The sequence below is a fragment of the Salmo trutta genome, chromosome 18, assembly GCF_901001165.1.
Source record: "Salmo trutta chromosome 18, fSalTru1.1, whole genome shotgun sequence".
NCBI classification, from domain to species: Eukaryota; Metazoa; Chordata; class Actinopteri; order Salmoniformes; family Salmonidae; genus Salmo; species Salmo trutta.
The window spans coordinates 1,420,917-1,444,836 of NC_042974.1; the positions used below are offsets into that span (position 1 = coordinate 1,420,917).

The window sequence follows — 23,920 nt, forward strand, 5'->3', positions numbered from 1 at the left end:
AAAATTTCGAAATATTCCATTACCGTACTTCGAAGCATGTCAACCGCTGTTTAAAACCAATATTTATGCAATTTATCTCGTAGAGAAGCGATAATATTCCGACCGGGAATCTGCCTGTCTGTAAACTGAGGAAAAAACCAAAAGCCGGGGGCGGGGCGTGTCACGCGCCTAAGGCTTAGTCCATTGACTGACCACTCAGCATTTGCTCTCGTGTGCTTCAGCCAGGGCTTTGAATGACATCATTCCTGTTTTTCCCGGGCTGTGAGACTCCATTGTTGACGTGAGAAGTGTCACGTAAGAGCAGAGATCCTTTGTAAACGACAGAGATAATAAAGAAGGGCAAGAAATGTTCAGACAGGGTACTTCCTGAACAGAAGCATCTCAGGTTTTTGCCTGCCATAGGAGTTCTGTTATACTCACAGACACCATTCAAACAGTTTCAGAAACTTTGGAGTGTTTTCTCTCCAAAGCTAATAATTATATGCATATTCCAGTTTCTGGGCAGGACTAATAATCAGATTAAATCGGGTACGTTTTTTATCCAGCCGTGAAATTACTGCCCCCTAGATGTAACAGGTTAATGCATGTATTACAATCATTTACCGTTCTCCTTCCCGGAGTGGAAACGTTGTTTTCAGAGTTCACAACCTGATACACGTGTGAGAAACAACAAGTACCGGTCCATCTGAGAGAGCAGTGAGCATGTATGTGGTTTTTCTGTCCTGATAACGTTGAGTCATGGCTCAAGTCTAGACAGATAGAAAGGGAGGCTGAGTAGAGAGATTCATGAGAACCTGCATTTTCATCAGGATATTTCACTGTATTATTTGTCGGTTTTAGGCCTATGTATTTTACAGTTTTAAGGTGTTCTTAACGTTTCATATACTCAGTGTATGTTTATACAGTAAAATCCTAAACAGTTTCTCTATGTCTGATCCATAGAGAAGACATGGAGGTCAGGGGTTAGTCCTGGGGGGTGTCCAGGGTCTCCAGCGTCAGCCACAGCCCCCCCTCGGCCCTGAGCACCAGCTGGGGTAGCCTCCTCACCTCCACCCCCCCAGGGGTCAAACGGAACCTCCTCAAGGTCAACGCCACCACCACACGCAGCTCCGCCATGGCAAACTTCTGACCTATACAGTTCCTATAGCACAGAATGATCGATGACTGTTAATACTGTATCATCATAGCCTGGTCTCCGGATCTGTTTGTACTGTCATGTCAGCACAAACGGATCAGGGAACAGGTTCTAAACATTAGGCTATGTTATGCCTGGGCTGTGATGATAATGTGTATAAAGATAATGTAAAATAGAATCCATACCTAGGTCCTGAAGAGAAGGGTATGAAGGCATGGGATGAACGGTCCTTTGAGTTCTCAGGGTCAAAGCGCATGGGGTTGTAGACCTGGAGAGAAGAAGAGTGAAATGCCATCAGACTAAAGTGAGCCTGTCAGCGTCACTGTGACAGAATATTAGGAGCTAGTCAGAGCCCTGAGTGTAGATGTAGTAAACTGTACTAACGTCTGGGTCAGGCCAGATCTCAGGGTTGTGATGGGTCCCATAGATGCTCACCAGACAGATGCTTCCTGAGGTGGAAAGAGACATTAGACATTAGTATTAGCAAAGCACATGCTCCGCCTACCTGAGGATCTGTCTTCTTCAGCTATTTCCTGTGTTTACGTTGCCTTTCCGTTTAGTCTATAAGAACGCCAAAGCTTCGTCAGGGATTTAACGCACCGTCTCCACACATACAGTACCAGTCAAAAGTTTGGATACACCTACTCATTCCAGGGTTTTTCTCTTTGCTTATTTGAGCTGTTCTTGCCATAATATGGACTTGGTCTTTTACCAAATAGGGCTATCTTCTGTATACCACCCCTACCTTGTCACAACACAACTGATTGGCTCAAACGCATTAAGAAGGAAAGAAATTCCACAAATTCACTTTTAACAAGGCACACCTGTTAATTGAAATGCATTCCAGGTGACTACCTCATGAAGCTGGTTGAGAGAATGCCAAGCGTGTGCAAAACTGTCATCAAGGCAAAGGGTGGCAACTTTGAAGAAACTCATAAAATATATTTGGATTTGTTTAACACTTTTTTGGTTACTACATGATTCCATATGTGTTATTTCATCGTTTTGATGTCTTCACTATTATTCTACAATGTAGAAAATTGTAAAAATAAAGAAAAACCCTTGAATGAGTAGGTGTGTCCAAACTTTTGAAATGTGACCTATTTGTATGTCACAAGAAAGAGAATAGATTTTGTGGAATTTTAAAAAGTTACAATTTAATATAGTTGAAATGTTTACAAATTAGATCCGCTGAAATGAAAGCAACTTCTGAAAATGAACACTCGTATTGTTAAAGTAAAGCATGTTTAGATAGGTGTAATCTAGACCCACGAGTGTTGATTTCTAATCAGAGTGTATACTGCTTTTGACACATTTGTTGAATTATGCAACAGAACTTGACAACAACAGTAATTCATGAGGCAGTCTAGACGGAGCAGGTAGGGTGGACGGAGCAGGTAGGGTAGACGGAGCAGCTAGGGTAGACGGAGCAGCTAGGGTAGACGGAGCAGGTGGGGTAGCCGGAGCAGCTAGGGTAGACGGAGCAGGTGGGGTAGACGGAGCAGGTAGGGTAAACGGAGCAGGTAGTGTGGACGGAGCAGGTAGGATCGACGGAGCAGCTAGGGTAGACGGAGCAGGTAGGGTAGACGGAGCAGCTAGGGTAGACGGAGCAGCTAGGGTAGACGGAGCAGGTGGGGTAGCCGGAGCAGCTAGGGTAGACGGAGCAGGTGGGGTAGACGGAGCAGGTAGGGTAAACGGAGCAGGTAGGATAGACGGAGCAGGTAGGATAGACGGAGCAGCTAGGGTAGACGGAGCAGGTAGGATCGACGGAGCAGCTAGGGTAGACGGAGCAGGTAGGGTAACAGAGCAGGTAGGGTGGATGGAGCAGGTAGGGTAGACGGAGCAGGTAGGGTGGACGGAGCAGGTAGGGTAGACGGAGCAGGTAGGATCGACGGAGCAGCTAGGGTAGACGGAGCAGGTAGGGTGGACGGAGCAGGTAGGATCGACGGAGCAGGTAGGATCGACAGAGCAGCTAGGGTGGACGGAGCAGGTAGGGTAGACGGAGCAGCTAGGGTAGACGGAGCAGCTAGGGTAGACGGAGCAGGTGGGGTAGCCGGAGCAGGTAGGATAGACGGAGCAGGTGGGGTAGACGGAGCATGTAGGATAGACGGAGCAGCTGGGGTGGACGGAGCAGGTGGGGTAGACGGAGCAGGTGGGGTAGACGGAGCAGGTAGAGTAGACAGAGCAGGTGGGGTAGACGGAGCAGGTAGGGTAGACGCAGCAGGTAGAGTAGACGGAGCAGGTAGAGTAGACGGAGCAGGTAGGGTGGACGGAGCAGCTAGGGTGGACGGAGCAGGTAGGGTAGAAGGAGCAGGTGGGGTAGCCGGAGCAGCTAGGGTAGACGGAGCAGGTGGGGTAGCCGGAGCAGCTAGGGTAGACGGAGCAGGTGGGGTAGCCGGAGCAGCTAGGGTAGACGGAGCAGGTGGGGTAGCCGGAGCAGCTAGGGTAGACGGAGCAGGTGGGGTAGACGGAGCAGGTAGGATAGACGGAGCAGCTAGGGTGGACGGAGCAGGTGGGGTAGACGGAGCAGCTAGGGTGGACGGAGCAGGTGGGGTAGACGGAGCAGCTAGGGTAGACGGAGCAGCTAGGGTAGACGGAGCAGCTAGGGTAGACGGAGCAGATAGGGTAGACGGTGCAGGTAGGGTGGACGGAGCAGGTAGGGTAGACAGAACAGGTAGGGTGGACAGAACAGGTAGGGTAGACGGAGCAGGTGGGGTAGACGGAGCAGGTAGGATAGACGGAGCAGCTAGGGTAGACGGAGCAGGTGGGGTAGACGGAGCAGGTGGGGTAAACGGAGCAGGTAGTGTGGACAGAGCAGGTAGGATCGACGGAGCAGCTAGGGTAGTCGGAGCAGGTAGGGTAGACGGAGCAGCTAGGGTAGACGGAGCAGCTAAGGTAGACGGAGCAGCTAGGGTAGACGGAGCAGGTGGGGTAGCCGGAGCAGCTAGGGTAGACGGAGCAGGTGGGGTAGACGGAGCAGGTAGGGTGGACGGAGCAGGTAGGGTAGACGGAGCAGGTAGGGTGGACGGAGCAGGTAGGATAGACGGAGCAGGTAGGATCGACGGAGCAGCTAGGGTAGACGGAGCAGGTAGGGTAGACGGAGCAGGTAGGGTGGACGGAGCAGGTAGGATCAACGGAGCAGGTAGGATCGACGGAGCAGCTAGGGTGGACGGAGCAGGTAGGGTAGACGGAGCAGCTAGGGTAGACGGAGCAGCTAGGGTAGACGGAGCAGGTGGGGTAGCCGGAGCAGGTGGGATAGACGGAGCAGGTGGGGTAGACGGAGCATGTAGGATAGACGGAGCAGCTGGGGTGGACGAAGCAGGTGGGGTAGACAGAGCAGGTGGGGTAGACGGAGCAGGTAGAGTAGACGGAGCAGGTGGGGTAGACGGAGCAGGTAGGGTAGACGCAGCAGGTAGAGTAGACGGAGCAGGTAGAGTAGACGGAGCAGGTAGGGTGGACGGAGCAGCTAGGGTGGACGGAGCAGGTAGGGTAGACGGAGCAGGTGGGGTAGCCGGAGCAGGTAGGGTGGACGGAGCAGGTAGGGTAGACGGAGCAGCTAGGGTAGAAGGAGCAGCTAGGGTAGAAGGAGCAGCTAGGGTAGAAGGAGCAGGTGGGGTAGCCGGAGCAGCTAGGGTAGACGGAGCAGGTGGGGTAGACGGAGCAGGTAGGGTAGACGCAGCAGGTAGAGTAGACGGAGCAGGTAGAGTAGACGGAGCAGGTAGGGTGGACGGAGCAGGTAGGGTAGACAGAGCAGCTAGGGTAGACGGAGCAGGTGGGGTAGCCGGAGCAGCTAGGGTAGACGGAGCAGGTGGGGTACACGGAGCAGGTAGGATAGACGGAGCAGCTAGGGTGGACGGAGCAGGTGGGGTAGACGGAGCAGCTAGGGTAGACGGAGCAGGTAGAGTAGACGGAGCAGGTAGGGTAGACGGAGCAGATAGGGTAGACGGTGCAGGTAGGGTGGACGGAGCAGGTAGGGCAGACAGAACAGGTAGGGTGGACAGAACAGGTAGGGTAGACGGAGCAGGTGGGGTAGACGGAGCAGGTAGGATAGACGGAGCAGGTGGGGTAGACGGAGCAGGTGGGGTAGACGGAGCAGGTGGGGTAGACGGAGCAGGTGGGGTAGACGGAGCAGCTAGGGTAGACGGAGCAGGTGGGGTAGACGGAGCAGGTAGGATAGACGGAGCAGCTAGGGTAGACGGAGCAGGTGGGGTAGACGGAGCAGGTGGGGTAGACGGAGCAGGTAGGATAGACGGAGCAGCTAGGGTAGACGGAGCAGGTGGGGTAGACGGAGCAGGTAGGATAGACGGAGCAGCTAGGGTAGACGGAGCAGGTGGGGTAGACGGAGCAGGTGGGGTCCCCCTCCCCTCACCCTGTGGTATGACCCGTCCACCTCCCCTCACCCTGTGGTATGACCCGTCCACCTCCCCTCACCCTGTGGTATGACCCGTCCACCTCCCCTCACCCTGTGGTATGACCCGCCCCCCTCCCCTCACCCTGTGGTATGACCCGTCCCCCTCCCCTCACCCTGTGGTATGACCCGCCCCCCTCCACTCACCCTGTGGTATGACCCGTCCCCCTGACCTCACCCTGTGGTATGACCCGCCCCTCCCCTCACCCTGTGGTATGACCCCTCCCCTCACCCTGTGGTATGACCCGTCCACCTGGCACCGTGATGTCCTTAGTGTATCGTCTGGTGACAGCAGACACGGGGGAGTGTAGTCTCAGAGACTCTTTGATACACATGGTGGTGAAGGGGAGGCTGCTCAGGTCCTCCCTGCAGAAACACAACACACCAGTCACTCTTTTATGGATCATTCATACATACAGAAAGGACTGGTCTGTTTTGGGAGTCTTGGCCTACAGAGATCCCAGACTCCTCTTATTCAAGTGGTATCTTCTCCTTGTGTCATCTCCTGGAAAGAACTAGACCGATGAGAACACATTCCTGCCTTTTTGAGATGAAGAGAGGATGGAACTTTACATTATTACAAATGTGACCTATTTGAGAAAAGCCTGTGGTATGACCCGTCCCCCTCCCCTCACCCTGTGGTATGACCCGTTCCCCTCCCCTCACCCTGTGGTATGACCCGTCCCCCTCCCCTCACCCTGTGGTATGACCCGTCCCCCTCCCCTCACCCTGTGGTATGACCCGTCCCCCCTCCCCTCACCCTGTGGTATGACCCGTCCCCCCTCCCCTCACCCTGTGGTATGACCCGTCCCCCTCCCCTCACCCTGTGGTATGACCCGTCCCCCTCCCCTCACCCTGTGGTATGACCCGTCCCCCTCCCCTCACCCTGTGGTATGACCCGTCCCCCTCCCCTCACCCTGTGGTATGACCTGTCCCCCTCCCCTCACCCTGTGGTATGACCCGTCCCCCTGACAGAAACAAAGACAGACAGGCAAGCGGACAGACTGACAGACGGACGGACGGACGAAGGTGCTGACCAGTCTAAGTCCTCTGTCTCTCGGTCTTGTAGGAGGTCGTTGACCTCGGCTCTACAGCGGTCCTGGTAGTCCTGATGCTGAGACAGGTTATACAGAACCCAGCTGATCCCGCTGGCCGTGGTGTCATGACCTGAGAGAGAATAAAGTCTCAAATAAAGTAGTTTATGACAGGATATACTGCCAGGGTAAATACAGTAGTTTATGGTAGGATATACTGCCAGGGTAAATACAGTAGTTTATGGTAGGATATACTGCCAGGGTAAATACAGTAGTTTATGATAGGATATACTGCCAGGGTATATACAGTAGTTTATGATAGGATATACTGCCAGGGTAAATACAGTAGTTTATGACAGGATATACTGCCAGGGTAAATACAGTAGTTCTTGGTAGGATATACTGCCAGGGTAAATACAGTAGTTCTTGGTAGGATATACTGCCAGGGTAAATACAGTAGTTTATGATAGGATATACTGCCAGGGTAAATACAGTAGTTTATGATAGGATATACTGCCAGGGTATATACAGTAGTTTATGATGGGATATACTGCCAGGGTTTATACAGTAGTTTATGATAGGATATACTGCCAGGGTAAATACAGTAGTTTATGGTAGGATATACTGCCAGGGTAAATACAGTAGTTTATGCCTGGATATACTGCCAGGGTAAATACAGTAGTTTATGCCTGGATATACTGCCAGGGTAAATACAGTAGTTTATGCCAGGATATACTGCCAGGGTAAATACAGTAGTTTATGGTAGGATATACTGCCAGGGTAAATACAGTAGTTTATGCCTGGATATACTGCCAGGGTAAATACAGTAGTTTATGCCAGGATATACTGCCAGGGTAAATACAGTAGTTTATGGTAGGATATACTGCCAGGGTATATACAGTAGTTTATGCCTGGATATACTGCCAGGGTAAATACAGTAGTTTATGGTAGGATATACTGCCAGGGTATATACAGTAGTTTATGCCTGGATATACTGCCAGGGTATATACAGTAGTTTATGATAGGATATACTGCCAGGGTAAATACAGTAGTTTATGCCTGGATATACTGCCAGGGTAAATACAGTAGTTTATGCCTGGATATACTGCCAGGGTAAATACAGTAGTTTATGCCAGGATATACTGCCAGGGTATATACAGTAGTTTATGCCTGGATATACTGCCAGGGTAAATACAGTAGTTTATGGTAGGATATACTGCCAGGGTAAATACAGTAGTTTATGATAGGATATACTGCCAGGGTAAATACAGTAGTTTATGCCTGGATATACTGCCAGGGTAAATACAGTAGTTTATGATAGGATATACTGCCAGGGTAAATACAGTAGTTTATGCCTGGATATACTGCCAGGGTAAATACAGTAGTTTATGCCTGGATATACTGCCAGGGTAAATACAGTAGTTTATGATAGGATATACTGCCAGGGTAAATACAGTAGTTTATGCCTGGATATACTGCCAGGGTAAATACAGTAGTTTATGATAGGATATACTGCCAGGGTAAATACAGTAGTTTATGCCTGGATATACTGCCAGGGTAAATACAGTAGTTTATGGTAGGATATACTGCCAGGGTAAATACAGTAGTTTATGCCAGGATATACTGCCAGGGTAAATACAGTAGTTTATGCCTGGATATACTGCCAGGGTAAATACAGTAGTTTATGGTAGGATATACTGCCAGGGTAAATACAGTAGTTTATGCCTGGATATACTGCCAGGGTAAATACAGTAGTTTATGCCTGGATATACTGCCAGGGTAAATACAGTAGTTTATGCCTGGATATACTGCCAGGGTAAATACAGTAGTTTATGCCTGGATATACTGCCAGGGTAAATACAGTAGTTTATGGTAGGATATACTGCCAGGGTAAATACAGTAGTTTATGCCAGGATATACTGCCAGGGTAAATACAGTAGTTTATGCCTGGATATACTGCCAGGGTAAATACAGTAGTTTATGGTAGGATATACTGCCAGGGTAAATACAGTAGTTTATGATAGGATATACTGCCAGGATAAATGTAGTAAAGGATAGGGTGGATCTAAACACTCGAGGATCACCTCCAAACATGAAAGTGTCTGCCTCTGCTTTTATCTCCTCATCTGTGAGACCATGGCCCTCCTCATCCTTTGACAGCAGTAACAAATCAATGAAGTCTGCTACTCTTTTCCTCTTCTCCTCCCCTCCTGTGGTATCAGTGTGGCTCTCTGGCTCCCCCTGGTGGAGAAGCTGTGCTCTGCGCTCCTGGACAACAGTCCTGGTGAACCTGTGTATAGGGTTGTAGAATTTGAGTAACTTTCTGAAAATTCCCAAGTATTCCAGAAATCCTGTTTGGGGGAATCTTGGATTTACAGCTTCCAGGTATCTTTCAAAAGGAATTTCAGGAAAAACGTGGAATTTCAGGGAAATCTTCAGCCAATTCCTACCTGTGTACTATATTACAGGCCTGTTTGAAGCGCTGTCCCTCTGGGGACCTCCAGTACAGCCAGTCCCAGTGGTGCAGGATACGTCCTCTCCGCTCTATCACCAAGGTGCTCAGCTCAAAAATGGCTGCTATGTACTCACTGGAACTCCTGGACGAAAGGAAAGGAGCCATCAGACATTAGAGTTAGATAGAGGAGGAGGGTAGAGGAGAGTATGGAGACAGAGTTAGATAGAGGAGGAGGGTAGAGGAGAGTATGGAGACAGAGTTAGATAGAGTTAGATAGAGGAGGAGGGTAGAGGAGTATGGAGACAGAGTTAGATAGAGTTAGATAGAGGAGGAGGGTAGCGGAGTATGGAGACAGAGTTAGATAGAGTTAGATAGAGGAGGAGGGTAGAGGAGTATGGAGACAGAGTTAGATAGAGGAGGAGGGTAGAGGAGAGTATAGAGACAGAGTTAGATAGAGTTAGATAGAGGAGGAGGGTAGAGGAGAGTATGGAGACAGAGTTAGATAGAGTTAGATAGAGGAGGAGGGTAGAGGAGAGTATGGAGACAGAGTTAGATAGAGGAGGAGGGTAGAGGAGAGTATAGAGACAGAGTTAGATAGAGTTAGATAGAGGAGGAGGGTAGAGGCGAGTATGGAGACAGAGTTAGACAGAGTTAGATAGAGGAGGAGGGTAGAGGAGAGTATGGAGACAGAGTTAGATAGAGTTAGATAGAGGAGGAGGGTAGAGGAGAGTATGGAGACAGAGTTAGATAGAGTTAGATAGAGGAGGAGGGTAGAGGAGAGTATAGAGACAGAGTTAGATAGAGTTAGATAGAGGAGGAGGGTAGAGGAGAGTATGGAGACAGAGTTAGATAGAGTTAGATAGAGGAGGAGGGTAGAGGAGTATGGAGACAGAGTTAGATAGAGTTAGATAGAGGAGGAGGGTAGAGGAGAGTATGGAGACAGAGTTAGATAGAGGAGGAGGGTAGAGGAGAGTATAGAGACAGAGTTAGATAGAGTTAGATAGAGGAGGAGGGTAGAGGCGAGTATGGAGACAGAGTTAGACAGAGTTAGATAGAGGAGGAGGGTAGAGGAGAGTATGGAGACAGAGTTAGATAGAGTTAGATAGAGGAGGAGGGTAGAGGAGAGTATGGAGACAGAGTTAGATAGAGTTAGATAGAGGAGGAGGGTAGAGGAGAGTATAGAGACAGAGTTAGATAGAGTTAGATAGAGGAGGAGGGTAGAGGAGAGTATGGAGACAGAGTTAGATAGAGTTAGATAGAGGAGGAGGGTAGAGGAGTATGGAGACAGAGTTAGATAGAGTTAGATAGAGGAGGAGGGTAGAGGAGAGTATGGAGACAGAGTTAGATAGAGGAGGAGGGTAGAGGAGAGTATGGAGACAGAGTTAGATAGAGGAGGAGGGTAGAGGAGAGTATGGAGACAGAGTTAGATAGAGTTAGATAGAGGAGGAGGGTAGAGGAGAGTATGGAGACAGAGTTAGATAGAGTTAGATAGAGGAGGAGGGTAGAGGAGAGTATAGAGACAGAGTTAGACAGAGTTAGATAGAGGAGGAGGGTAGAGGAGAGTATGGAGACAGAGTTAGATAGAGGAGGAGGGTAGAGGAGAGTATGGAGACAGAGTTAGATAGAGTTAGATAGAGGAGGAGGGTAGAGGAGAGTATGGAGACAGAGTTAGATAGAGTTAGATAGAGGAGGAGGGTAGAGGAGTATGGAGACAGAGTTAGATAGAGGAGGAGGGTAGAGGAGAGTATGGAGACAGAGTTAGATAGAGTTAGATAGAGGAGGAGGGTAGAGGAGTATGGAGACAGAGTTAGATAGAGGAGGAGGGTAGAGGAGAGTATGGAGACAGAGTTAGATAGAGGAGGGAGGGTAGAGGAGAGTGAAAGAGGTGATCTGCTGTACTAAACAGTTGTATTTCAGGATGAGCTGTATAAACCAACAGATGAAACACATTAACGTGCCCTGCTAAGAGAGACTGGCCAAAATGCTGCAACACACAACACACAACACATGGAATAATGTGTCCTTGAGGTCACTTGAGGTCGCCCTTCCACAGTATAGTAAATATCACATATATGATAGCCTTATATTACAGCCTGTATGGCAACTCTGATCTTATAGAATAGAAGTGGAGTGACATTGTCTCAGTCAGTAACAGAGGTAGAAGGTTACTGGGATCTTGTCTCAGTCAGTATCAGAGGTAGAAGGTTACTGGGATCTTGTCTCAGTCAGTAACAGAGGTAGAAGGTTACTGGACTCTTGTCTCAGTCAGTAACAGAGGTAGAAGGTTACTGGACTCTTGTCTCAGTCAGTAACAGAGGTAGAAGGTTACTGGACTCTTGTCTCAGTCAGTAACAGAGGTAGAAGGTTACTGGACTCTTGTCTCAGTCAGTAACAGAGGTAGAAGGTTACTGGACTCTTGTCTCAGTCAGTAACAGAGGTAGAAGGTTACTGGACTCTTGTCTCAGTCAGTAACAGAGGTAGCAAGTTACTGGGATCTTGTCTCAGTCAGTAACAGAGGTAGCAGGTTACTGGGATCTTGTCTCAGTCAGTAACAGAGGTAGAAGGTTACTGGACTCTTGTCTCAGTCAGTAACAGAGGTAGCAGGTTACTGGACTCTTGTCTCAGTCAGTAACAGAGGTAGAAAGTTACTGGGATCTTGTCTCAGTCAGTAACAGAGGTAGAAGGTTACTGGACTCTTGTCTCAGTCAGTAACAGAGGTAGAAGGTTACTGGACTCTTGTCTCAGTCAGTAACAGAGGTAGAAGGTTACTGGGATCTTGTCTCAGTCAGTAACAGAGGTAGAAGGTTACTGGGATCTTGTCTCAGTCAGTAACAGAGGTAGAAGGTTACTGGACTCTTGTGTCAGTCAGTAACAGAGGTAGAAGGTTACTGGACTCTTGTCTCAGTCAGTAACAGAGGTAGAAGGTTACTGGGCTCTTGTCTCAGTCAGTAACAGAGGTAGAAGGTTACTGGACTCTTGTCTCAGTCAGTATCAGAGGTAGCAGGTTACTGGACTCTTGTCTCAGTCAGTAACAGAGGTGGAAGGTTACTGGGCTCTTGTCTCAGTCAGTAACAGAGGTAGAAGGTTACTCACTGCTTCTGGATCAGTCATATTAAACATAGACTACTCACTGCTTCTGGATCAGTCATATTAAACAGACTACTCACTGCTTCTGGATCAGTCATATTAAACAGACTACTCACTGCTTCTGTATCAGTCATATTAAACATAGACTACTCACTGCTTCTGGATCAGTCATATTAAACATAGACTACTCACTGCTTCTGGATCAGTCATATTAAACAGACTACTCACTGCTTCTGTATCAGTCATATTAAACATAGACTACTCACTGCTTCTGTATCAGTCATATTAAACAGACTACTCACTCCTGGCAGTTGCTGTTGTAGCTGAAGGTACATCTGAGCAGACTGTCCAGAGTCATCAGGCTGATGTGACTGAACATGTCCTGGCGGCTCTCTCCCTCGGCCACCAGGCGGCGCCACTTAGACTGACGCCAACCAACAGGGGAGAGATCATAGAGTTAGTTAGAGGAGTAATCTTTGTATCTGTCCCATTAAGGTGTCAGTGACAGCCTCAGTGACGCTGCCCGTGCTATCTCCATTTTGAAGTAGTCTATTTTCTTTTTTCTTAGTGTTTTTAAAAAGCATAAAGCTAATATTGGTGATTTACAGCAACCTGCAGTGTTGGAGTCCTGAATCATATCTTTTGTCATTCATTTATTGTGGCCACTAGATGGCAGTGATATAGCTTAAAGCCATTTACAAACAATGCAACCAGGCGACAATGCTCTGATATTTGGCTGATCACTTAGAACCTATAGGAATCCCCACCAAGTTCACTTCTTTAAAATGGTGGAATCCCTTGGTTGTGTTTCAGATCATTTTGTGTCCAATAGAAATGAATGGTAAATAATGTATTGTCATTTTGGAGTCACTTTTATTGTAAATAAGAATAGAACATGTTTCTAAACACTTCTACATGAATGTGGATGCTACCATGATGATGGATAATTAAGCAATAAGGCCTGAGGAGGTGTTGTATACGGTCAATATACCACAGCTAAGAGCTGTTCTTAACTACGACGCAACGCGGAGTGCCTGGACACAGCCCTTAGCCGTGGTATATTGGCCATATATCACAAACCACCGAGGTGCCTTATTGCTTAATAAATAATCATCATGGTAGCATCCACATTCATGTAGAAGTGTTTAGAAACATGGTATATTCTTATAAACTGGTTACCAACGTAATTAGAGCAGTAATGGTAAATGTTTTGACATACCCGTGGTGTACGGTCTGACATACCATGGCTTTTAGCCAATCAGAATTCAGGGATCAAACCACCCATTATGTCGGAGGAGTGGTTGAACCCACGTAATGGCTGCTGTTGCTCCATAGACTCACATGCATGATGTCGGAGGAGGAGGAGTGGTTGAACCCACATAATGGCTGCTGTTGCTCCATAGACTCACATGCATGATGTCGGAGGAGTGGTTGAACCCACGTAATGGCTGCTGTTGCTCCATAGACTCACATGCATGATGTCGGAGGAGTGGTTGAACCCACGTAATGGCTGCTGTTGCTCCATAGACTCACATGCATGATGTCGGAGGAGTGGTTGAACCCACGTAATGGCTGCTGTTGCTCCATAGACTCACATGCATGATGTCAGAGGAGTGGTTGAACCCATGTAATGGCTGCTGTTGCTCCATAGACTCACATGCATGATGTTGGAGGAGTGGTTGAACCCACGTAATGGCTGCTGTTGCTCCATAGACTCACATGCATGATGTCGGAGGAGTGGTTGAACCCACGTAATGGCTGCTGTTGCTCCATAGACTCACATGCATGATGTTGGAGGAGTGGTTGAACCCACGTAATGGCTGCTGTTGCTCCATAGACTCACATGCATGATGTTGGAGGAGTGGTTGAAGATCTTCACATAGTTCTTGAGGATGTCGAAGTGGAATGCAGGAGTGAGTAGACGTCTACGACGAGACCAGTCCTCTCCGTTACTCAGGAGAAGACTCTGTCCTGTATGAGAATATTACTGTAACTGTGACCAGGATAGAGGATCTGAAAGTACTGTATATGGTATAGGAAATATTACTGTAACTGTCACTAGGACAGAGGATCCTAAAGTACTGTATATGGTATAGGAAATATTACTGTGACTGTCACTAGGACAAAGGATCTGAAAGTACTGTATATGGTATAGGAAATATTACTGTGACTGTCACTAGGACAGAGGATCTGAAAGTACTGTATATGGTATAGGAAATATTACTGTAACTGTCACTAGGACAGAGGATCTGAAAGTACTGTATATGGTATAGGAAATATTACTGTAACTGTCACTAGGACAGAGGATCCTAAAGTACTGTATATGGTATAGGAAATATTACTGTGACTGTCACTAGGACAGAGGATATGAAAGTACTGTATATGGTATAGGAAATATTACTGTGACTGTCACTAGGACAGAGGATCTGAAAGTACTGTATATGGTATAGGAAATATTACTGTGACTGTCACTAGGACAGAGGATATGAAAGTACTGTATATGGTATAGGAAATATTACTGTGACTGTCACTAGGACAGAGGATATGAAAGTACTGTATATGGTATAGGAAATATTACTGTAACTGTCACTAGGACAGAGGATCTGAAAGTACTGTATATGGTATAGGAAATATTACTGTGACTGTCACTAGGACAGAGGATCTGAAAGTACTGTATATGGTATAGGACATATTACTGTGACTGTGAGAGAGGATTTGATTTCAGAGTGTATTGTATATGGTATAGGACATATTACTGTGACTGTGAGAGAGGATTTGATTTCAGAGTGTATTGTATATGGTATAGGACATATTACTGTGACTGTGAGAGAGGATTTGATTTCAGAGTGTATTGTATATGGTATAGGACATATTACTGTGACTGTGAGAGAGGATTTGATTTCAGAGTGTATTGTATATGGTATAGGACATATTACTGTGACTGTGAGAGAGGATTTGATTTCAGAGTGTATTGTATATGGTATAGGACATATTACTGTGACTGTGAGAGAGGATTTGATTTCAGAGTGTAGTGTATATGGTATAGGACATATTACTGTGACTGTGAGAGAGGATTTGATTTCAGAGTGTATTGTATATGGTATAGGACATATTACTGTGACTGTGAGAGAGGATTTGATTTCAGAGTGTAGTGTATATGGTATAGGACATATTACTGTGACTGTGAGAGAGGATTTGATTTCAGAGTGTAGTGTATATGGTATAGGACATATTACTGTGACTGTGAGAGAGGATTTGATTTCAGAGTGTAGTGTATAGTCCTGGGGAAAGTAACTGAAAGGTGTTCATGTTTTGTACTTACCCAGCCATGGTCTCAGGAACCCATAGAACAGCTCATCTTTGACTGTGATGGAAGCTGCAAGGATGGACAAATGGTGAAAGAGATTCAGAAAAAGAGTCAGTGTAGGTCTACCGGCTAAGGAGAAAAGCAGACAGCATGGCAACAGGAAATATGGGTGCAGAGGGTGTGAGTGAGACCTGTTCTAAATGACACGCTAGCAGTTAGGGGGGTTATAACCTGTTCTAAATGACATACCAGCAGTTAGGGGAGTTATAACCTTTTCTAAATGACACATTGGCCATTAGGGTGGTTATAACCTATTCTAAATGACATACCAGCAGTTAGGGGGGTTATAACCTGTTCTAAATGACACGCTAGCAGTTAGGGGGTTATAACCTGTTCTAAATGACACGCTAGCAGTTAGGGGGGTTATAACCTGTTCTAAATGACACGCTAGCAGTTAGGGGGGTTATAACCTGTTCTAAATGACATACCAGCAGTTAGGGGAGTTATAACCTTTTCTAAATGACACATTGGCCATTAGGGTGGTTATAACCTATTCTAAATGACACACTAGCAGTTAGGGGGGTTATAACCTGATCTAAATGACACACTAGCAGTTAGGGGGGTTATAACCTATTCTAAATGACACACTAGCAGTTAGGGGGGTTATAACCTGTTCTAAATGACACACTAGCAGTTAGGGGGGGTTATAACCTATTCTAAATGACACACTAGCAGTTAGGGGGGTTATAACCTATTCTAAATGACACACTAGCAGTTAGGGGGGTTATAACCTGTTCTAAATGACACACTAGCAGTTAGGGGGGGTTATAACCTATTCTAAATGACACACTAGCAGTTAGGGGGGTTATAACCTATTCTAAATGACACACTAGCAGTTAGGGGGGTTATAACCTGTTCTAAATGACACACTAGCAGTTAGGGGGGTTATAACCTATTCTAAATGACACACTAGCAGTTAGGGGGGTTATAACCTATTCTAAATGACACACTAGCAGTTAGGTGGGTTATAACCTATTCTAAATGACACACTAGCAGTTAGGGGGGTTATAACCTATTCTAAATGACACACGAGCAGTTTGGGGGGTTATAACCTATTCTAAATGACACACTACCAGTTCATAAAAAAGCCTAAAATAGACGAGATGCATCTGTTATTCCAAAACTTGAGCTCGTGATTAGAACACATATTTCCCTCCTATAATCAAATCAGTACATTTTGAATTTGTGATAAGGCTGTCATGATTTGGCAAGGAATGTAGCTTGTCCTGTTTGTGTATTCCATCAGTGTGTTTTTGTAGGCAGTCATGTCTGAAGACCTAATGGGAGCTTGGGTGAGCAGGACGTGTGTGTGTGTATGGGAGCGATCAGCACCCCACTACTCAAAACATCTTGCCGCGGCTACGACAGACAGTCTATTAGTCTATGGGCCAGTGTGAAAAAAAGCTTTGATGGTATTCAATTGTTCTCCACAATTCCCTGATCAAATTAAAATATAACCTCTCCAAAAAAGATATGTTTTTCACACATTTATATATCTTGTTGAATGTGAGTCTAAAATGTTTGAAGGCTGATGAAAGAATGTTGAAGAGAAGTTGGAATGTTCACATGCTCGTTGAAAATGACTGTATCAAACAGCAACGGATACTCCTATTGGATGGACGTTATGTTAAAAACCATGGGATTGGTCAATGTTTGGCTGTTGTATCTAATGATTTACATCGACTGATTCACCATTGAAATAACAGTGTTTCAAATAGCAGAACAACATATTTGTTTTAGGGAAGTTGGTCATGGAAATAAGTTGAAGAGATCCAGATCTGGTACCATGTTGTTTTTATAGTTGCCACAATACTCTGTTGTATATTAATACCCAGCATGCTAACATGAAAGGTGTGATCTGTAAGATACCACTTAAGTAGTACTTGAAAGTATTTTTACTTAAGTACTTTACACCTTTGTCACGTGGTAGCAGAACACACCCCTACACTGCCCGTTCTGTCTCCATGCACCACCAAATGAATGCGTGTATGACATTTGAAGCCCCAAGGTGGCCCCATAGACATGTCATTACCAATCCCAACTGTTTCATACCTTAAATAGTGTTGTATCATGAAGTTAATAATATATCACCCGAGTTAGTATGAGAAGATTGTTCCCTGACAATACAAAACTAGATTCCCTCAGTCTATGAACCCTAACTAACTGCATAAGGGCTCATAACATATAATGTAGTGATAGCTACATTTAGCTACCTCTGATCAGTGTTATTCATATCGAAATATTACCCACAGACATGGACCTTACTGAAAATCCGTTGTTAGACTTTGCCACCCCAAAGTGGACAAATATGTGAAATGTGGCCCTCTGGTTCATGGACTAAATGAAGGGGTATTCTCTATACAGGGCACACTGTTCATTAGGGCACACAACTAAAAACGTTTTGAAACATGTAGCAATGGGAAATGAAAATGAGCACTTCTTATTGGACATTTCCAGTTAGTCCCTCCTGGTTTCAGTTGGTTTTCTTCAGTTTGGTGCCCTAATGAACAGGACCCAGGAGTGAAAGATTGATGTACCTGGTGCCAGCAGCAGAGGCTTGATGTAGTCAGGGTGGAAGAGTCGGACCAGGGAGTAGAAGGGGCCCAGGAACCAGGAGCAGGAGTGGCTGTAGGTTCTTACCAGCTGATCCACCGCCTGCAGACCCTCCTCCGTGCTCCGCATCTACACACACATACACACACCACACCACACACACCCCACACACCACACACACCACACACCACGCCACACACCACACACACACCACACACACACACACACACACACACACACACACACACACACACACACACACACACACACGCACACAGACACACACACCACACACACACACACGTAGGTAGAAAAACGCACGCATGTGCACACGCAGACACACACACACATTTTGTTTATAATATATGAAAGATAAAGATAAACAAATCTATTTGATGAGGGAAACAAAGAAAGGCCTACAGTGAAGGCAACATTAGTGAGGCTGGGGGGGAGGTTCCTCCAGCATTGGGACATTTGGAGGTAATGTTTCATGCTGTACTGTTGCTGAAACCAAACTTCCATGTGCAATATCCAGTCACGGGTATCACAAAAAACACTGTTGAAACAACTGCAGGACTGATACAAAGCTACTCCTTTATAACCACAGGCTGGGGGATAGTGGTGTGGAATGAGTTGCCAATAAAGACTTTACAAGGAGATGTATTGTACTGTAAAGGGCAGGACGACTAGAGTTGTAAAGACAGACTTTAGTTTTTAGTGTTGACAACTAGAGTTGTAAAGACAGACTTTAGTTTTCAGTGTTGACAACTGGAGTTGTAAAAGACAGACTTTAGTTTTCAGTGTTGACAACTAGAGTTGTAAAAGACAGACTTTAGTTGAGTGTTTGTGGTGGAAGGCACACTTACTGTAGCTTACCCTTCTGAACCACAGGAAGAACCTTTTCCTGTGAACAAAGCACTGTTGCCTTCACTAGCCTAATACAAAATGGTGGTCACTGAGACTTAAAACATCCACTGAATTCACAAAAAAAAAACATTTCCTTTCCATGGAGCAACATACATTTAAATTAATATTGGATCAGATTTATTAACCAATGTCCATTTATTTCAGCTCAACATGTAGGTTGTAGTGTAGGGGTTAATGTCCTATCAATTCCCTCCATTAATTCAGTCTGTACACACACACACACACACACACACACACACACACACACACACACACACACACACAGAGAGAGAGAGTATGTTTTCTCACCTCTCCCAGGTGTCCCATTAGCCAGTTTTGTGTGGGGGGCTTACTGAAGCACCGGAGACGTCTGGTGAACTGAGCATGGCTCCACAGCAGACAGACGACACGAAGGGACAGGAGGAGGACGACAACCAGAGCAGAGAGCTGGAGGAGAACAAAGAGGGAGCAGAGAGGAGACAGGAGACGACCCAGAGCCAGGAGTCCATCTAGCAGACGATCCAGCACTGCATCAATAACAGCCATCCTGTATAGAAACAATACCATCAACCTTAAATCAAATAAAGCTATTCTATTCTATTCTACTCTACTGTTTTCTATTCTACTCTACTCTACTGTTTTCTATTCTATTCTACTCTACTGTTTTCTATTCTATTCTACTGTTTTCTATTCTACTCTATTCTACTGTTTCTATTCTATTCTACTCTACTGTTTTCTATTCTACTCTATTCTACTGTTTCTATTCTATTCTACTGTTTCTATTCTATTCTACTGTTTCTATTCTACTCTATTCTACTGTTTTCTATTCTACTGTTTTCTATTCTACTCTATTCTACTGTTTTCTATTCTACTGTTTTCTATTCTACTGTTTTCTATTCTACTCTATTCTACTGTTTCTATTCTATTCTACTCTACTGTTTTCTATTCTACTCTATTCTACTGTTTCTATTCTATTCTACTCTACTGTTTTCTATTCTACTCTATTCTACTGTTTCTATTCTATTCTACTGTTTCTATTCTATTCTACTGTTTTCTATTCTACTCTATTCTACTGTTTTCTATTCTACTGTTTTCTATTCTACTCTATTCTACTGTTTTCTATTCTACTGTTTTCTATTCTACTCTACTGTTTTCTATTCTACTCTATTCTACTGTTTTCTATTCTACTCTATTCTACTGTTTTCTATTCTACTCTACTGTTTTCTATTCTACTCTATTCTACTCTATTCTACTCTATTCTACTGTTTCTATTCTACTCTACTGTTTTCTACTCTACTCTATTCTACTGTTTTCTATTCTACTCTATTCTACTGTTTCTATTCTACTCTACTGTTTTCTACTCTACTCTATTCTACTGTTTTCTATTCTACTCTATTCTACTGTTTTCTATTCTACTCTACTGTTTTCTATTCTACTCTACTCTACTGTTTTCTATTCTACTCTATTCTACTCTATTCTACTCTATTCTACTGTTTCTATTCTACTCTACTGTTTTCTACTCTACTCTATTCTACTGTTTTCTATTCTACTCTACTCTACTGTTTCTATTCTATTCTACTGTTTTCTATTCTACTCTATTCTACTGTTTTCTATTCTACTCTATTCTACTCTATTCTACTCTATTCTACTGTTTCTATTCTACTCTACTGTTTTCTACTCTACTCTATTCTACTGTTTTCTATTCTACTCTACTCTACTGTTTCTATTCTACTCTACTGTTTTCTATTCTACTCTATTCTACTCTATTCTACTGTCTTCTATTCTACTCTACTGTTTTCTATTCTACTCTATTCTACTGTTTTCTATTCTACTCTATTCTACTCTATTCTACTGTCTTCTATTCTACTCTACTGTTTTCTATTCTACTCTATTCTACTGTTTTCTATTCTACTCTACTGTTTTCTATTCTACTCTACTCTATTCTACTCTATTCTACTGTTTTCTATTCTACTCTATTCTACTCTATTCTACTCTATTCTATTCTACTCTACTGTTTTCTATTCTACTCTATTCTACTCTATTCTACTGTTTTCTATTCTACTCTATTCTACTCTATTCTACTCTATTCTACTGTTTTCTATTCTACTCTATTCTATTCTACTCTACTGTTTTCTATTCTACTCTACTGTTTTCTATTCTACTCTATTCTACTCTATTCTACTCTATTCTACTGTTTTCTATTCTACTCTATTCTATTCTACTCTACTGTTTTCTATTCTACTCTATTCTACTCTATTCTATTCTACTCTACTGTTTTCTATTCTACTCTATTCTACTCTATTCTACTGTCTTCTATTCTACTCTACTCTATTCTACTCTACTCTACTGTTTTCTATTCTACTCTACTGTTTTCTATTCTACTCTATTCTACTCTACTCTATTCTACTGTTTTCTATTCTACTCTATTCTACTCTATTCTACTGTCTTCTATTCTACTCTACTGTTTTCTATTCTACTCTATTCTACTGTTTTCTATTCTACTCTATTCTACTCTATTCTACTGTCTTCTATTCTACTCTACTGTTTTCTATTCTACTCTATTCTACTGTTTTCTATTCTACTCTACTGTTTTCTATTCTACTCTACTCTATTCTACTCTATTCTACTGTTTTCTATTCTACTCTATTCTACTCTATTCTACTCTATTCTATTCTACTCTACTGTTTTCTATTCTACTCTATTCTACTCTATTCTACTGTTTTCTATTCTACTCTATTCTACTCTATTCTACTCTATTCTACTGTTTTCTATTCTACTCTATTCTATTCTACTCTACTGTTTTCTATTCTACTCTACTGTTTTCTATTCTACTCTATTCTACTCTATTCTACTCTATTCTACTGTTTTCTATTCTACTCTATTCTATTCTACTCTACTGTTTTCTATTCTACTCTATTCTACTCTATTCTATTCTACTCTACTGTTTTCTATTCTACTCTATTCTACTCTATTCTACTGTCTTCTATTCTACTCTACTCTATTCTACTCTACTCTACTGTTTTCTATTCTACTCTACTGTTTTCTATTCTACTCTATTCTACTCTACTCTATTCTACTGTTTTCTATTCTACTCTATTCTACTGTTTCTATTCTATTCTACTCTACTGTTTTCTATTCTACTCTATTCTACTCTATTCTACTGTTTTCTATTCTACTCTACTCTATTCTACTCTATTCTACTGTTTTCTATTCTACTCTACTCTATTCTACTGTTTTCTATTCTACTCTATTCTACTCTATTCTACTGTTTTCTATTCTACTCTATTCTATTCTACTCTACTGTTTTCTATTCTATTCTACTCTATTCTACTCTATTCTACTGTTTTCTATTCTACTCTACTCTACTGTTTTCTATTCTACTCTATTCTACTCTACTCTATTCTACTGTTTTCTATTCTACTCTACTCTACTGTTTTCTATTCTAGTCTAATCCATCCTGTATGATAGAGAGTAGAGACACAACAAGGGTTGAGAACACATAGAAAGACGTTCCGCTTGGCCGACAGAAACAGCAGCTCTTCAACACGGTGTATCTCAACTGGTGTAATACTGTGCTCATAGACTGTGAAGTAGGCCTATACAGTGCAAAGAGAATACAATTCTATATATCACTTGAATCGGTGAATAACAATATATCCTAAACCAACTTAGTACTCTCTGTATGATGGCTTTTCTCGCTTCAACACATAAAGACTGACATCTACAGAAGTCCTAATTATAGCTGGTAGTCTGCACACACAGATACTTGCCTTTCTTAGACGATCTGACTGGCCTGGTTTAGTTCCTCTCTATAGAAGTCCTAATTATAGCTGGTAGTCTGCACACACAGATACTTGCCTTTCTTAGACGATCTGACTGGCCTGGTTTAGTTCCTCTCATGCATTGAGTAATTTCATGAATATAAACTTTATTTCAATCTCGGTTTCTCTGGATGTCATGCCTGCTCCCGGTCTTCCCTCCATTCTCCCCAGCATTACGCACTCCAGCCACCATCATCACCGACACCTGCCTTCACCCGTCACGCGCATCACGATTACTGGACTCACCTGGACTCAATCACCTCTGTCATTCCCTCCCCTATGTCTGTCTGTTCCCCGCGTCAGCATTCATGTTCTTATGTCACTGTATACCCGTGCGCTGACGCCGTTCCTGTCCTGTTACCTGTCTGTTCCGATTAAACGTATCTGCTTCTCATCTCCAGCGTCGGTCCTTACAGAATGTTGAAGCCACCAAACAAAGCATCGGTGAGTGCTTGCTTTCCGGTTGGTGGTGACGTCGTGGGGCCCGCCACCGATGGAACCGGGGATGTAAGCCAGCGCGCCTGGCTGTCACGCCCTAGCTGGCTCGAGAGGTTTCTTACCACGGTTGGTTCGGAAGGCGTCCATCCCACGTCAGTCCTCAGCCGGCTCGTCAGGTTTTTACGCCCAGCCGGCTCGTCGGTACGCCTCCGCTGTTGTTGTGCTGAAAGTCTCCCGCCGCCGCCGCCAGAATTCGCCCCTTCACGTGGACGCGCACACACTTGTTGCGACTTGCTTGCTAGTTGAGATTTCTGCGCTTCACTCGGTTGTCAGCCCACATTTCACTGATCTTAGTAGCAGAAAGCATGTTTTATTTGTGTCCTTCAAGGCAGCTGTCAATGATCATGTTAGGCTGCATTTCCTATTATTTTTATTTTTTTTGTGTGGCGGTTTGATCGCGGGGGAGGCACAAGTAATGTCTGCAGTTTTCGGTTTGGATATTTGTTTTAAGTTTATTTGTCTATAAATCTCTTTGCCAAAATTCGTCATCTCGCCCATGTCTTATTTGACTAGTACTTCTGAAATGTTTTATTGCTTGTCTACATTTTACTCCCTCTGTTTAATATAACACATACTTCAATGAATTTCGGTTGCCTATCCTGACTGAAGTTTATTCTATAGAAAGCATTTTGTCTGTGCCACAGAAAGTATGACTC

At 44.3% G+C, this 23,920-nt stretch overlaps 1 protein-coding gene across 5 annotated transcripts; it reads right to left on the reverse strand.

Moving 5' to 3' along the window:
* Positions 1-777: 777 nt before the first annotated feature.
* LOC115152720 (docosahexaenoic acid omega-hydroxylase CYP4F3-like) lies at positions 778-23,797 on the reverse strand. Of its 5 annotated transcripts, none has more exons than XM_029697475.1 (13): positions 23,327-23,797; positions 19,255-19,492; positions 18,024-18,168; positions 15,442-15,495; positions 13,963-14,090; positions 12,422-12,543; positions 9,028-9,174; positions 8,662-8,867; positions 6,581-6,710; positions 5,776-5,909; positions 1,520-1,584; positions 1,321-1,403; positions 778-1,141 (listed from the first exon to the last, which is right to left on the reverse strand). In XM_029697475.1, exons 2-13 carry the CDS (start codon positions 19,489-19,491, stop codon positions 964-966), a joined length of 1,629 nt encoding a protein of 542 aa, XP_029553335.1. In that variant the 5' UTR covers position 19,492; positions 23,327-23,797; the 3' UTR covers positions 778-963. The 5 variants fall into 5 exon arrangements, with proteins under 5 accessions (XP_029553335.1, XP_029553336.1, XP_029553333.1 ...); XM_029697476.1 differs by lacking the exon at positions 23,327-23,797 and adding an exon at positions 23,128-23,316; XM_029697473.1 differs by lacking the exon at positions 23,327-23,797 and adding an exon at positions 23,013-23,099.
* Between the last annotated feature and the right edge of the window lie 123 nt (positions 23,798-23,920).

Excerpts from the sequence above, each read along its gene's own strand:
- LOC115152720 (XM_029697473.1), bottom strand. The coding sequence starts at position 23,035 with ATGACAGAGGTGATTGAGTCCAG. Across the intron at positions 15,496-18,023 it reads GCCTCTGCTGCTGGCACCAG|CTTCCATCACAGTCAAAGAT; the intron begins GTACATCAATCT and ends CCATCCTTGCAG. Across the intron at positions 9,175-12,421 it reads TACAACAGCAACTGCCAGGA|GAGTTCCAGTGAGTACATAG; the intron begins GTGAGTAGTCTG and ends CCTTTCGTCCAG.